Source organism: Diplotaxodon limnothrissa, linkage group LG7, assembly GCF_057381915.1.
Source record: "Diplotaxodon limnothrissa isolate DT_005_m linkage group LG7, D_limnothrissa_male_GT1.1, whole genome shotgun sequence".
NCBI lineage: Eukaryota > Metazoa > Chordata > Actinopteri > Cichliformes > Cichlidae > Diplotaxodon > Diplotaxodon limnothrissa.
Window position 1 is genome coordinate 24,053,375 of NC_140602.1, and position 12,562 is coordinate 24,065,936.

General features: G+C 43.0%; 1 protein-coding gene across 3 annotated transcripts in view; it reads right to left on the reverse strand.

The window, feature by feature from the left end:
• Positions 1-12,562, reverse strand: part of kif21a (kinesin family member 21A) — a 57,261-nt gene that overhangs the window by 7,080 nt on the left and 37,619 nt on the right. Inside the window, exons 22-29 of one of the 3 annotated variants that reach the window (XM_085359464.1) lie at positions 11,819-11,984; positions 11,154-11,174; positions 10,366-10,423; positions 9,964-10,018; positions 9,677-9,876; positions 8,926-9,039; positions 3,955-4,091; positions 3,219-3,393 (exon numbers count right to left, since the gene is read on the reverse strand). In XM_085359464.1, the coding sequence (XP_085215590.1) occupies positions 3,219-3,393; positions 3,955-4,091; positions 8,926-9,039; positions 9,677-9,876; positions 9,964-10,018; positions 10,366-10,423; positions 11,154-11,174; positions 11,819-11,984 (926 nt within the window). Of the gene's footprint in view, positions 1-3,218; positions 3,394-3,954; positions 4,092-8,925; positions 9,052-9,676; positions 9,877-9,963; positions 10,019-10,365; positions 10,424-11,153; positions 11,175-11,818; positions 11,985-12,562 lie in introns of all 3 variants that reach the window. The other 2 variants (XM_085359463.1, XM_085359465.1) reach the window with 2 other exon arrangements.

Here is a 12,562-nt window from a genome sequence, read left to right on the forward strand (position 1 = left end):
GTCTGCCCCATGGCCTCCTCCCGGTGGGACATGCCTGGAACACCTCACCCAGGAGGCACCCAGGAGGCATCCTTGTCAGATTCCTGAACCACCTCAGCTGGCTCCTTTCAATGTGGAGGAGCAGCGGCTCTACTCTGAGCGCCTCCCAGATGGCCAAACTTCTCACCCTAAGGGAGAGGCCAGCCACCCTTGGAGGAAGCTAATTTCCGCCGCTTGTATCCGCGATCTTGTTCTTTCGGTCACTACCCACAGCTCGTGGCCATAGGTGAGGGTAGGGACGTAGATCGACCGGTAAATTGAGAGCTTCGCTTTTACACTCAGCTCCCTCTTCACCACGACGGACCGGTGCAGCGTCTGCATTACTGCAGCTGCAGCACCAATCCGTCTGTCGATCTCCGGCTCCCTTCTCCCATCACTCGCGAACAAGACCCCGAGATACTTGAACTCCTCCACTTGGGGCAGGAACTCATCCCCGACCCGGAGTGGGCACTCCACCCTTTTCTGGCTGAGAACCATGGCCTCAGATTTGGAGGTGCTGATCTTTATTCCCGCTGCTTCACACTGGCTGCGAACCGTTCCAGTGCGAGCTGGAGGCCCTCACCCGATGAAGCCAACAGAACCACATCATCCGCGAAAAGCAGAGATGAGATTCTGAGGCCACCAAAGCGAAAGCCCTCCGCCACTTGGCTGCGCCTAGAAATCCTGTCCATGAAAATTATGAACAGAATTGGTGACAAAGGGCAGCCCTGGCGGAGCCCATCACCCACTGGGAACGAGTCCGACTTATTGCCGGCAATGCGAACCAAGCTCTTGCAACGGTTGTATAGGGATCGAATGGCCCGTAGCAATGGGCCAGACACCCCATACTCCCGCAGCACCTCCCACAGGACACCCCGAGGGACACGGTCGAATGCCTTCTCCAAGTCCACAAAACACATGTAGACTGGTTGGGCAAACTCCCATGCACCCTCAAGTATCCTGGAGAGGATAAAGAGCTGGTCCAGTGTTCCGCGACCAGGACGAAAACCGCATTGTTCCTCCTGTATCAGAGGTTCGACTAGCGGACGAACTCTCCTTTCCAGCACCCTGGCATAGACTTTCCCAGGGAGGCTGAGGAGTGTGATCCCCCTGTAGTTGGAACACACCCTGCGGTCCCCCTTCTTAAAGATGAGGCCCACCACTCCGGTCTGCCAGTCCAGGGGTACTGCCCCTGATCTCCATGCAACGTTGCAGAGGCGTGTCAACCAGGACAGCCCTACAACGTCCAGAGCCTTCAGGAACTCGGGGCGGACCTCATCAACACCAGGGGCTCTGCCACCAAGGAGTTGTTTAACTGCCTCAGTGACCGCGCCTCCGGAAATTGGCGGGTCATTCCCCTCATCCCCAGACTCTGCTTCCTCCTTGGAAGACATGTCAGTGGGATTAAGGAGGTCCTCTAAGTATTCCTTCCACCGCCTGACAATTTTCTCAGTCGACGTCAGCAGCGCTCCGCCAGCACTATACACAGTGCAGGTAGAGCACCGCTTTCCCCTCCTGAGACGTCTGACGGTTTGCCAGAAGCTCTTCGAGGCAGTCCGAAAGTCTTTTTCCATAGCCTCTCCAAACTCCTCCCACACCCGAGTTTTTGCTTCAGCCACTGCCCAAGCCACATTTCGCTTGGCCTGTCGATACCTGTCAGCTGCCTCCGGAGTCCCACAGGGTAACCAAGCCCGATAGGACTCCTTCAGCCTGGTGGCTCCCTTCACCTCTGGTGTCCACCATTTGGTTCGGAGCTTACCACCACAGCAGGCACCAACCACCTTGCGGACGCAGCTCAATGCAGCAGCTTCGGCAATGGAGACGCTGAACATGGTCCATTCGGACTCAATGTCCCCAGTCTCCCTCGGAATGCTGTTGAAGCTCTGCCGGAGGTGTGCGTTGAAGATCTTGCCGACTGGGGCCTCTGCTAGACGTCCCCAGCACACCCTCACTACGTGTTTAGGTGCACCGGGTCTGTCCAGCATCCTCTCCCGCCGCCTGATCCAACTCACCACCAGGTGGTGATCAGTTGACAGCTCAGCCCCTCTCTTTACCCGAGTGTCTAGAACATATGGTCACAGGTCTGGTGATACGATTACAAAATCGATCATCGACCTGTGGCCTAGAGCGTCCTGGTGCCACGTGCACTTATGGACACTCTTATGTTCGAACAAGGTGTTCGTTATGGCTAAACTGTGATTTGCACAGAAGTCCAATAACAAAACACCGCTCAGGTTCAGATCAGGGAGGCCGTTCCTCCCAATCACGCCCCTCCGGGTCTCACTGTCGTTACCCACGTGAGCACTGAAGTCTCCCAGCAGGACAACAGAGTCTCCAGGTGGAGCACTTTCCAGCACCCCACCCAGGGACTCTAAGAAGGCTGGGTACTCTGATCTGCCACTCGGCGCATAAGCGCAGATGACAGTCAGGACCCGTTCCCCGACCCTAAGGCGCAGGGAACAAACCCTCTCATCCACCGGGAAAAACCCCAACGTACCGCCAGCAAGCCGAGGGGATATTAGAATACCCACCCCAGCCCGCCGCCTCTCACCAGGGGCAACTCCAGACTGAGACAGAGTCCAGCCCCTCTCCAGGAGACTGGTTCCAGAGCCCAAGCTATGCGTAGAGGTGAGCCCGACAATATCTAGCTGGTACCTCTCAACCTCACGCACTAACTCAGGCTCCTTCCTGGGGGCAAAAGCCCCCAGACAACATATCCGAAGGGATACACAAACCCCTCCACCACGATAAGGTAGCGATTCACAGACAGAGCTGATTTAAATGGCAGTTACCACCTCAAGATGTCTTGAAGTTCTCCGGAGGCCTGGTAATGAACTAATCATTTGATTCAGGTGTGCTGAGCCAGGGTGATATCTAAAACCTGCAGGACTCCTGCTTTAAAGGGTATAACTCAAATTGATGTTCATTTTCTTTAAAGCTAAAGAAATACTGCTAAAACAATAACAAATCCATAGACTGTACAACTTAACATTTTCAATGATTTGGAAAGAAAAATATTTGGGAAACAAGAGAAAAGTGTGAAAACTAAAGTGCTTATTATTTTATCCATATTAAGTACATAAAGCTTAACTATACCAACTGACGGGGTTGTAAGTTTGCTATATAGAAACTATACAGAAAGTGTGTGCCAGGAAAGTGAACATAATGTTCATCAGTCCATAATAAATAGTCTTACTCACGTTAGTGTGCGGATGCATTTGGCCGAGTCCCGAATGTCCCAGACTTTGATGTAGGAGGTAGAGACGGTAAAGACCAAACTAGAGCTATAACGGACTGACACAACATTGTTGGGGTGACCCGCTAGAGACATTATCTCCTGACCCGTCACCAGATTCCACACCTTACAGGTCCGGTCTGCAAATTAAAACACCATCTTGTCATTTTCACTGTGATTTATGACAATATTAAAATACAGAGAACATTTCTGAGAACGGGATGTCAAAACTGAAGAGCGCCACAACAAAACTGATTGGATAAAATTTATCACGGTGCAAGGGATACAAAACAAAATCCATTTTAACTGACAGCAAAACTAAACAGAGCTGGACAGCACCTTCTTGCACTTGGAATGCACAATTAATCCTGCTGGGATAAATTGGCACTCTAGCCGATTTCCTGCACATTAAAATCCATTTGTTATGCTTAAAAGCTCCATCACCATAACAATGTTGTGGCTTGGACAATGTCATTTATGTTCCATCACCTCATTTATCCACCATATGACAATCCTAATTAATCCTTATTGGCTTTTATATGTGGTGTTATGCTGTTATATAATAACACAACACCATGTCCAAGTGTAATAAATTACCATAGCTGTAACAAGAAGGCATCTGAAGAATACTGATTAGAGGTGTAAGATTAGAGTCAGGAGGTGAAAGAAGGAAGGAAGGAGGGAGGATTGTGAGCATTAACCTTTGGATCCTGTGAACAGCAGGTCGTCAGTGCAGTCAACACATAAAACAGCTTTACTGTGTCCCTCCGCCACATGAACACACTGTAATGTCGACGACCGGCTGCTCTTGGTGGGTGGGACCGGGTTAATGATGCCCCTGGAAAACAAACAAACCACCATCATAAAGGGCAGCATCACACATGGCAAAGTAAAAAAAGAAGAAAAAAAACTCCAACAAATTCACACAACAGACTCATGCAGCTCTCTCAGTGATGCAAACCAAAAATAGAAAGAGATGAAAATAAGAGAAAAATGATGAGACAGCTGTGAAAGGAGTCACCCTTGTGTTGAAAGAAAGGAAAGACAAGCCAAGAACCTATAAATAATCGAGATGATTTCTTTTGCAGCCTATAATTGATTGAAACACCCAAAGAGCCGAAGACAGGTGATCACTGGAAACCCATGGAGTCTTCTTATCGGGGACTGAGAATTCTGCAGCATCTCAGTAAGCCTGGTTGATCACTAATTGGCTGGCTGTGATAGTGTAATTGTAAAATTTCATAACCAGCGAATCTGCAGCATGAGCTATCCAAACGATGACACTTATCATTAGTAGGTTTTTGTTCTTCAGGCTTGAAGCCTGAAAAACTTCACAGATGTGAGAAAAAACATCTGTTTTTCTGTTTTCTCTTTTTCATATTTCTGGAGAGCTTTGTAGTCTTCCACAGAAGTCACAGGAGAGGACTGCAGAGGGTTCAGGTTCAATACCAACAATGCACTAAACACAGTGACGCTGTTTGGCTTTGTTCCAATTATCTTATGGTCTTGGAGAAGACATCCATTCATTGATTTTAATCATGTTTTAACATGTTTGTTTTTTTCCTGGGTAACTCTCGCACAAAGTTGCCAAAGCAGTGGGGGAAGAAACCCCAGAGAGAACAAAACCAAAGAACAGCCCTGCAGCCTGCAACAGACTGGCATGCTCCAGGAACAAGCTCCAGCCAGACTCTCACCATGAACTGGCTAAGGGGAAGAAAACAGATGGATAGGTATGGCAAATCAGCAACAGCCCAAAAATAAAGTATTCATACTTGTTTGAAATCAGAGAGTGGAGCAAAGCTACTGTAGGAGGAAGCTGAAGGACAGGTGCAGGCATCCCTGAGGGGATGATATTCTGATATTCCTGGGGGCTGATTAGCTACTGATTATAAAACTAACTGCTTCCTATTCCTGAGTTCCTGAGTTGTTATCTGCAGTGCAACCTCGAGAAGAGCTAATTGTAGTGTGAGCGTGTACCCATGAATAAAAAGGCATTTTAAAAACATAACACATGGGAGGAATACATTTTAGTGTAATATACTGAGCATCTATATTTTCCATACCCATCAATTACTTCTACCTTCCATAAAGCGATTGGAATTATACAGATTTTTACCAAAGCGATTTAGTAATAGTTTTCCAAAGCTTTTACTTCCAAATCTGATAAATTATGTCTTCACATACATAATGACGTTGCACACACACTGAGAATGTACTTTCCATTAAGCAGAGTGTAGCAGCTAATATAACATGACTATGGATTGTGGATGGAGAAGTAGGAGTGCCTTTTAGAATTTGTAAGCGCTTTATTAGTTTGTTAGAGGAGCTGCAACTTTGATTAATAAGTGTGACAACTGTGGCTGAAAGGCCTCTTCTCTGCCTCATCTCAGCTAACTGAAGTCACTGAAGTGGATCTCTCCAGTTCAGAGGAATCAGATGACAAACATTTTCTGTTTGCTATCGATATGGTCTAAGGAGCTTGTGCATTTTGAGTCCTCGACCTGAGTGTTTCCATCACAGCCATCTTGGTTGAAAAAAGCTTGATGTGATGAGGTGGTGCAGTTCTGACTCTAAAACTTGCCAATAATTAGTGAGTGACAAGCTATCCAATGAGCATGTGGTTTTAATACCACAGATAAATCTCTTTGGAAACAGACTTTTTTTTAAATGAGTGACTGAGCCTATAAACTCAACAGGACAGTGTTTACAGAGGTCAAATCAAAGCCATTTTCCCAGAGACTTCAGTAGCACCAGACATATTTTGTAAACAACACCTCACAGCTTTCAGCGTATAGATTTAAGGTATTTTCACACTGGCTTCTTTTTTCCATTACAGAAGCCACGACTATGTTTTATACCATGTATTTTAAGCGTTCGCACTAATTGAGAGATGTCAATGTCTCTGGGCTACAAACATTGCTGGACTAAAAGTTTGAGCCTTTAAAATACAAAATCTGAAACTAAATAGATGTCACAGTGGCTACCTATCTCTTCTGCAGTCTTTTAGCCAAAGAATCAAAAACAATATGGTCTTAAATGTTTCTGCACGCATACAGGCTCCACTTTACAATGGTACAATATGCTTTTATAAACTTTGAATGTCTGACATTGTCTTTTATTATATTTATGTACAAAATCCACATGTATTAACCAAAACATCATTGCAGTTACTTGGGACAGAGTAAGCATTTGGCCAGCATTTAACAAAATAACATTTCAGAAAGCCCATCTGATCCTGCACAACATTTGCAGTATGCCTTAGGTAACCTGTCATACGGCTTAAGTGGCTATTGAGAAAAGCAGTAGGGGAGAGACAGGAAATGGCAGGCAGCTCTTCAGGTTTCTGAAGGTAGGCAGAATCACTTCCAATTAAGCTACTGCATAATTAAACTGTGGACTAAGCTGTTAAAACACTGCTGGCAGGAGTGTGTCAGGACTGCATGAAGAGAGCAGATGCACATGCTGCATTTATGTCATCGAAGCCACCAGCAGGATGGTTTTGGCAGTAAGGCGTTGTCACTTGTTCACACTCATCTGAAGCTAATAAGGATTACTGAAATGTTTGCTGCTCAGTCTGGTGTCTTAAGATTACCAGTTGGTTGACAGTGTAAGCAACTATCATTCTGTCAACAAATCATCATGCCATTAAAGTTCCTGTTTTAGAGCAACAATTTATTCTCTTTTTACACAAAAAGCCTGGCAGACCTCAGGCATTTATTATCCTTGTTTCACTGAAAACCTTATTTATATGCAGTCCTAAATCCCCCAGTTCAACAGGTTTTACCATCTTCCCAGCATACGCAACACTTTTCCCCCCAAATCCATCTTTAATGAGGTCAAATTAGAGCTCTGGGAGAAAAATCTGAACACTGTAATTTTTGGAATATATTTAAAGAAAAATGATTCATCTTGTGTCAAAACAGCTTTTAATGACTGCTTAAATCTAACAATAGCTGAGCATGTGTGTGACTACACTGCACACCAGAAAGAAATTGGTGGATGGTGGATGAAAAAAAGAAGAAGAGAAAAATGAAGAGACTCGTTTTAACAAAAATGTCATGTTTAGCCTGAGGGTGGTGGCAGAGTAAATGCCATGCTGTAGCCTAGAGAGTTTATCCTGTTGGGTGTCCTTGCCTAATGGTCAAAACACAAACAATTTAAATGCAGCAACCCAGGATGCTTCCCATACAAGGCGGCTTGTTGCTGGCATTTTCCTGCCATGTCATAAAAACGCATCCATAAACTTGTAAAAGACCACAAACAATTTAATATTTGTACATGTATATTTTTATCTCTCTCTTCTTCATTTCCACCTTATCCTCCTCACCTCAAGCGTCACCTCCTGAAATGATATCAGGGCTCTAATAAACAAAAATGCGCATAAACATGTTTAATTATTTTGAATATTGTCACAATTACTTATTGTCAGCAGATTAGACAATAAAACTAAACCAGAGCCTTGCTGGTTATAAGCTAACATTATTCCAACTAATGTTGGACTCAAATGTTTTTAAAAAATAAAATAAAAAAATAAAAATCTCACTTTCCCTCTGAGTTTATTCACCAAGTGTCCGAGTCCAACAACGTTACAGCGACTGCAAAGAAAGTTTCAGTGACACCAGCTAAGAGTAGCTAAGTGCAACAAAATCCACTAAAACTCAACAACTAACCTCAGTATTGTCATTAGACATCAGTGAGCTTCACTGATTCATAAACTCGTATCAGACTCAGAAGGTTTACAGCCTCCTCCAGATTAAATGGATGTAAACAAGCAGCATACTGATGAGGTAAACGGCAGATTGGCAGTCTACACTCGACGGCCAGCATTGTTTGTCCTTAACCGACCACTGTATCTAGGATTAGATGCTTAAAATTGGGAAGGGTAAGAATAGAATTCAGTTGACTGCAATCTACTGACATCTAGTCATGAGCTTTTATACACTACCTTTAAACAGTAACCCTCAAAACCACTGCAATCAAGACTCTTGGGTATAATTACAGATACTGACATAATGCTCACATGTAATAATTATGATTCCTAAATAGTTAATGCAATTGTTATTTTTCATTACTTTGACAAACCACTTAGATTTAATCTGCAAGTCTGTACTACAAATACATCTTGACCACTTTCACAGCACTAATATTTTTGAAGTTGCTCATATTCTAAAACAGGACGACAGGCAATGAAGAAGAATTCTTAAGATATAATCAAAAACTGCTGTCAGTATTTTTCAGTTGATGCACAGCCAGTTTTATAATAACTGTTTGCTCACTGTTCAATCTTTCTATTTGAATCTTACGCTGGAAAACTTACTGGTGAGATAAAGAAAAGTAAAGAGAGCGATTTCTGAACAGGACATCAGGAACAAGCGAATCAATTAGCAAGCAAACAATGAATTTGATCCCAAACTATCAAAAATACAGTAATCACCAGCTTTCAACATTAGAGCTCAGAGAAGATACGTGTTATTTAAGTTGGGAAAAAATTACTTCAAATGAAGCATAGAGCTTGGCATGTGACGGTCATCAAACAAGATGCAGAGCATTATGTAGGTGACACCACATGCTTTTCCAAACCAGGAAACCAGAAGGAGGAGTATTAGTAGGGTCAAAGTGAAGTAGTTTTGTCTTTAAGCTCTGTAGCCAGGATGATGGCATCAAGCTCTTACTGTTTAATGTCCTTGACCTTTGCCCTTTCAGCCGCTGCTTGTGCCTTGTCATAGGTCTTCCTGCGCGAGAGCGGGGAAGGCTCAGGAGCTCGCTTTTCCACGCCTGGCAGATTTCTGGAGCCAGAACTGAATGTTCAGTTTTACCGATTTATCCACAAACAACACAGATAATATAACAAAAAAAAGATTTTTAAAACAAATGGAAATGAAACCAATACAAAATAATGGCAACAATGACGAGATGAGCATGCAGTACACACAGAAATACAGTTACCTGATGTTACAGTTCCAAAACAGTGATGGTTCTTCGTCAAGCTCATGTTTAACAATGAGTGCAGTGTGTGCTGCACATCCACAAATATAATTCTAACTGTATCATTTTTGATGGATTATTATCAGCTAAGGTTTATTCTTACATAAAGCAACTGGCTCCATTTTAAAGCACTGCTTGTCACGAGACATTTAATGCAGCCTGGTTAGTATTTCTTTTATTAGTGTGCAACTGACCTGGAATGAGGAACGGCAAGGGAGACTTTTGCAGGGCACAGTAATAATCAAGCAATACAAAATATTTGCTCGTCTCTACATGCTTTTCTCAAATAGATTCATCAATTGCTGTAAGGTATAGCAAAATGTGAAGGTGCTTGTAAACAATATATAACCAAATAAAGCAAAGAAGCGCAGCAACAACATGCAGGAAAAAGAGAAGGAGGAATGAATCTGTTAGTAAGAGTGCAGGGCCTGAACTTACATGCTGCCCATTTTAGAGGAAAAGCCAGGGGAGAGAGCTGCGTAGTCCCTGACTGAGCCTGACAAGTCCATGTCTCCGCCCGCATCGGGTGTTTCAGCTAACGGCAACATCGGACTAGAAAAGTCGACAGTAGGTGCATCAGGGGCAGAGTCACTGTTAGCGTAGAGCAACTCCATCTGAGTGGTCGTCCTCCTGCGAGCCTGTACAGCACAGATAAGTGAACAATTAAAAATACAGAAATGGTTTTAGGATAAGGCATCAAACATGTGCAACAAACTCTACAATACCTTATTTCTTGTTTTGGTCTCTCCACAAAGTTTCATGAAATCTGTAGCCAGAGTGCTGGAGGAAATACAGACAAGTTTTTTAATGCAAACACTCATTATAGAATGTGCTTGGACTACACTGCTCCTCTCTGCTTTACTGCTTTGCAGTATAATTAAACAATACTTCTCATAATTAACAAGTTAATTATAAGAATAGTATAAACATTAATGTGAACATAAAAGACAAAATGCAATTTCATTAAAAGATACAATAAAACATCATATGTATATAATGCAATAATATAACAATTCATGAACTACTGAAGCAACTTAACATAAATGTGACAAAATATGCCACAAGATAATATTTTAAATCTACAAATACATTGTTATAGTACTTTTTAAGCACTATAACAGACTTACTTTCCCTCTGCAGAGGGGCTCTGGGCAGATTCGTCACTGCTGCTATCGTCCCCGTTTTCTGTCAGATGAGATCCGTGAACAGAGAATATTAGATGGAGTGATTTAGCTGAGATGACTGGTCAGCTAAAATGGTTCTTAGTAAGTATACTTTGCTAGAGACTTAAATAATTTAACTTCTTTATTTTAACCTTTGCAATTTTGATTTCTTTTGTATAACATGTAGAAAAATGAACAGATGAAGCAGATGAGGGGTGATGTCAGCACAGCGCCATGCTGTTTAATTGATAAACCTGGCCCTCGCCGAGCTCATTAATACCAGATGGCTCAAAAACAGATGAGGTTCAAAGTCAGAGAGAGGTCATATTGGGAAGATTTTAAAGAGACATGTAAGGGAGCTGATATGAATGTAAAAGAACCAACATGAGATAACAGGGTGGACGAGTGCAAGAAATCATTAGTCTGCTGGTCCTGATGGGTCAGCTGACCTACAAGGTCTAACAGAGCAAAATATCCACGTTATATGGTTCCTGTAGAAGAGTCTGGGGTTAGCAGGTGCTAAAACATGGAGGCTGTAGCACATGTGAGCTGCAAGGAGGAGGGGGAGGACAGAGGGTAGGAGGAGTGTATCCAGATAAGGAGAGGGGAAAGCTTCAGCCAACACATGGAGGGGAGCCTGGTTGCACTGCACCTCATGCACCTGTTTATGTTATGTTCAGTTAGTTCTCAAAGTGCAAAGGGAAGGAACCATGCATTCATAACCGATTAGAGTCCAATAGGGTTTCACTTACCAGGCGGGATGTTACCTAGCTCTGTAAACACATAAGAAAACAAAAAAAGGGAAAAGAAAAGATGGGGGAACAGAAAAAGGCAACGCACAAATCAAAAACCATCCCCCAAAATTCGAAATAAATAAATAAATAAATCGATAAAAAAAGATATAAAAATAAAATAAAATGCACCAACTGTCAGAGCATCCTACCGAACAGAGGCTGGCAAATTCAATATCAAAACAAAAAGAAGTAATCAGCTTTAATTACAAGCATGTAAATAGAAACAGTATTATACTAATGTGATCGTATATACTTGTGTACACAGCACCAAAATGTAACCATGGAATTAACTGTCGGTTGTACAACAGGGACGCCAGCTTCTATTCGGCAGAAGGCAACAAGCAATATCACCTCAAAAGGCCCAATCATGCAACTGACCAGTTACCCAGTGCACCTCCTGACAGCAAAATCATTTCTAACAAGAGTATGAAAGCAACATTTATGCTGCTAAATTTAAACACGTACACTCAGGGAGAGAAATAGATCTAAAACATCCCAGAATTAAATTCTAATCTCAGCTTTGCCTAGCATGATATCAGTGACACTTTCAGTGGGTGGGCAGGGCCTGGTCCAAACTGGATACGTTTTTATTTTATTGTATCTTTTCATTTTTTTTATTCTACCTTGCAAAGCATTCCCCAGCAGCGCGTCCAGCTCTGGGTTAAACTCTGCCTTCTCCTTCAGCATGTGAAAGAGCAGCTGGTTCTGTGTGGCGCTGGTAATTTCAGTCTGCTTCAATCTGCCCTCCATCACCTTCACCTGAGACTCCCTCTGAGCTGCCTGCAGGCCCTGAAGAGGTCAGACCACAGTGTCAGGCCATTTCATCTGCATTTCATTTCATTTTTTGGTTAGAGTTGGAAGTTTCTGAGTTAATGCATGGAACAGATGCTACAACTTAATATCGTGCACATATGCAAATGAGCTTGCATGTCATATTGCTGATACTTGGGCTGTATGACTACTGTACAGCAGTGGCAATTTTTATCAGTTATTAATAAAAAAAATTATCCAAGTTGAATTCTGGTTAAATAAAAGATCAACAGTGAAGGAACAACAAACAACAACAACATGAGATGTTGTCTCAGATCTTCTTCCCTTTCACTCTCCGTCCCTTCCCCCCGTCTTGCAACCATGGGGAGCAAGGCTTTCAGCTGCTCTGCTCCATGACTCTGGAATTCCCTACCTCCTGATTTAAGAAACATCTCTTCCTTCTCTCTCTTTAAGTCCAAACTCAAAACCCACTTGTACAAAATAGCTTATCCCACATAACCTTTCCACTCTCCTATTTTTATTTGTTTATGTCTTATGCTTTTATGATTCTGTAAACTTCTTGCTTTTATTCTACTGTGTACAGCGACCTTGAGTGT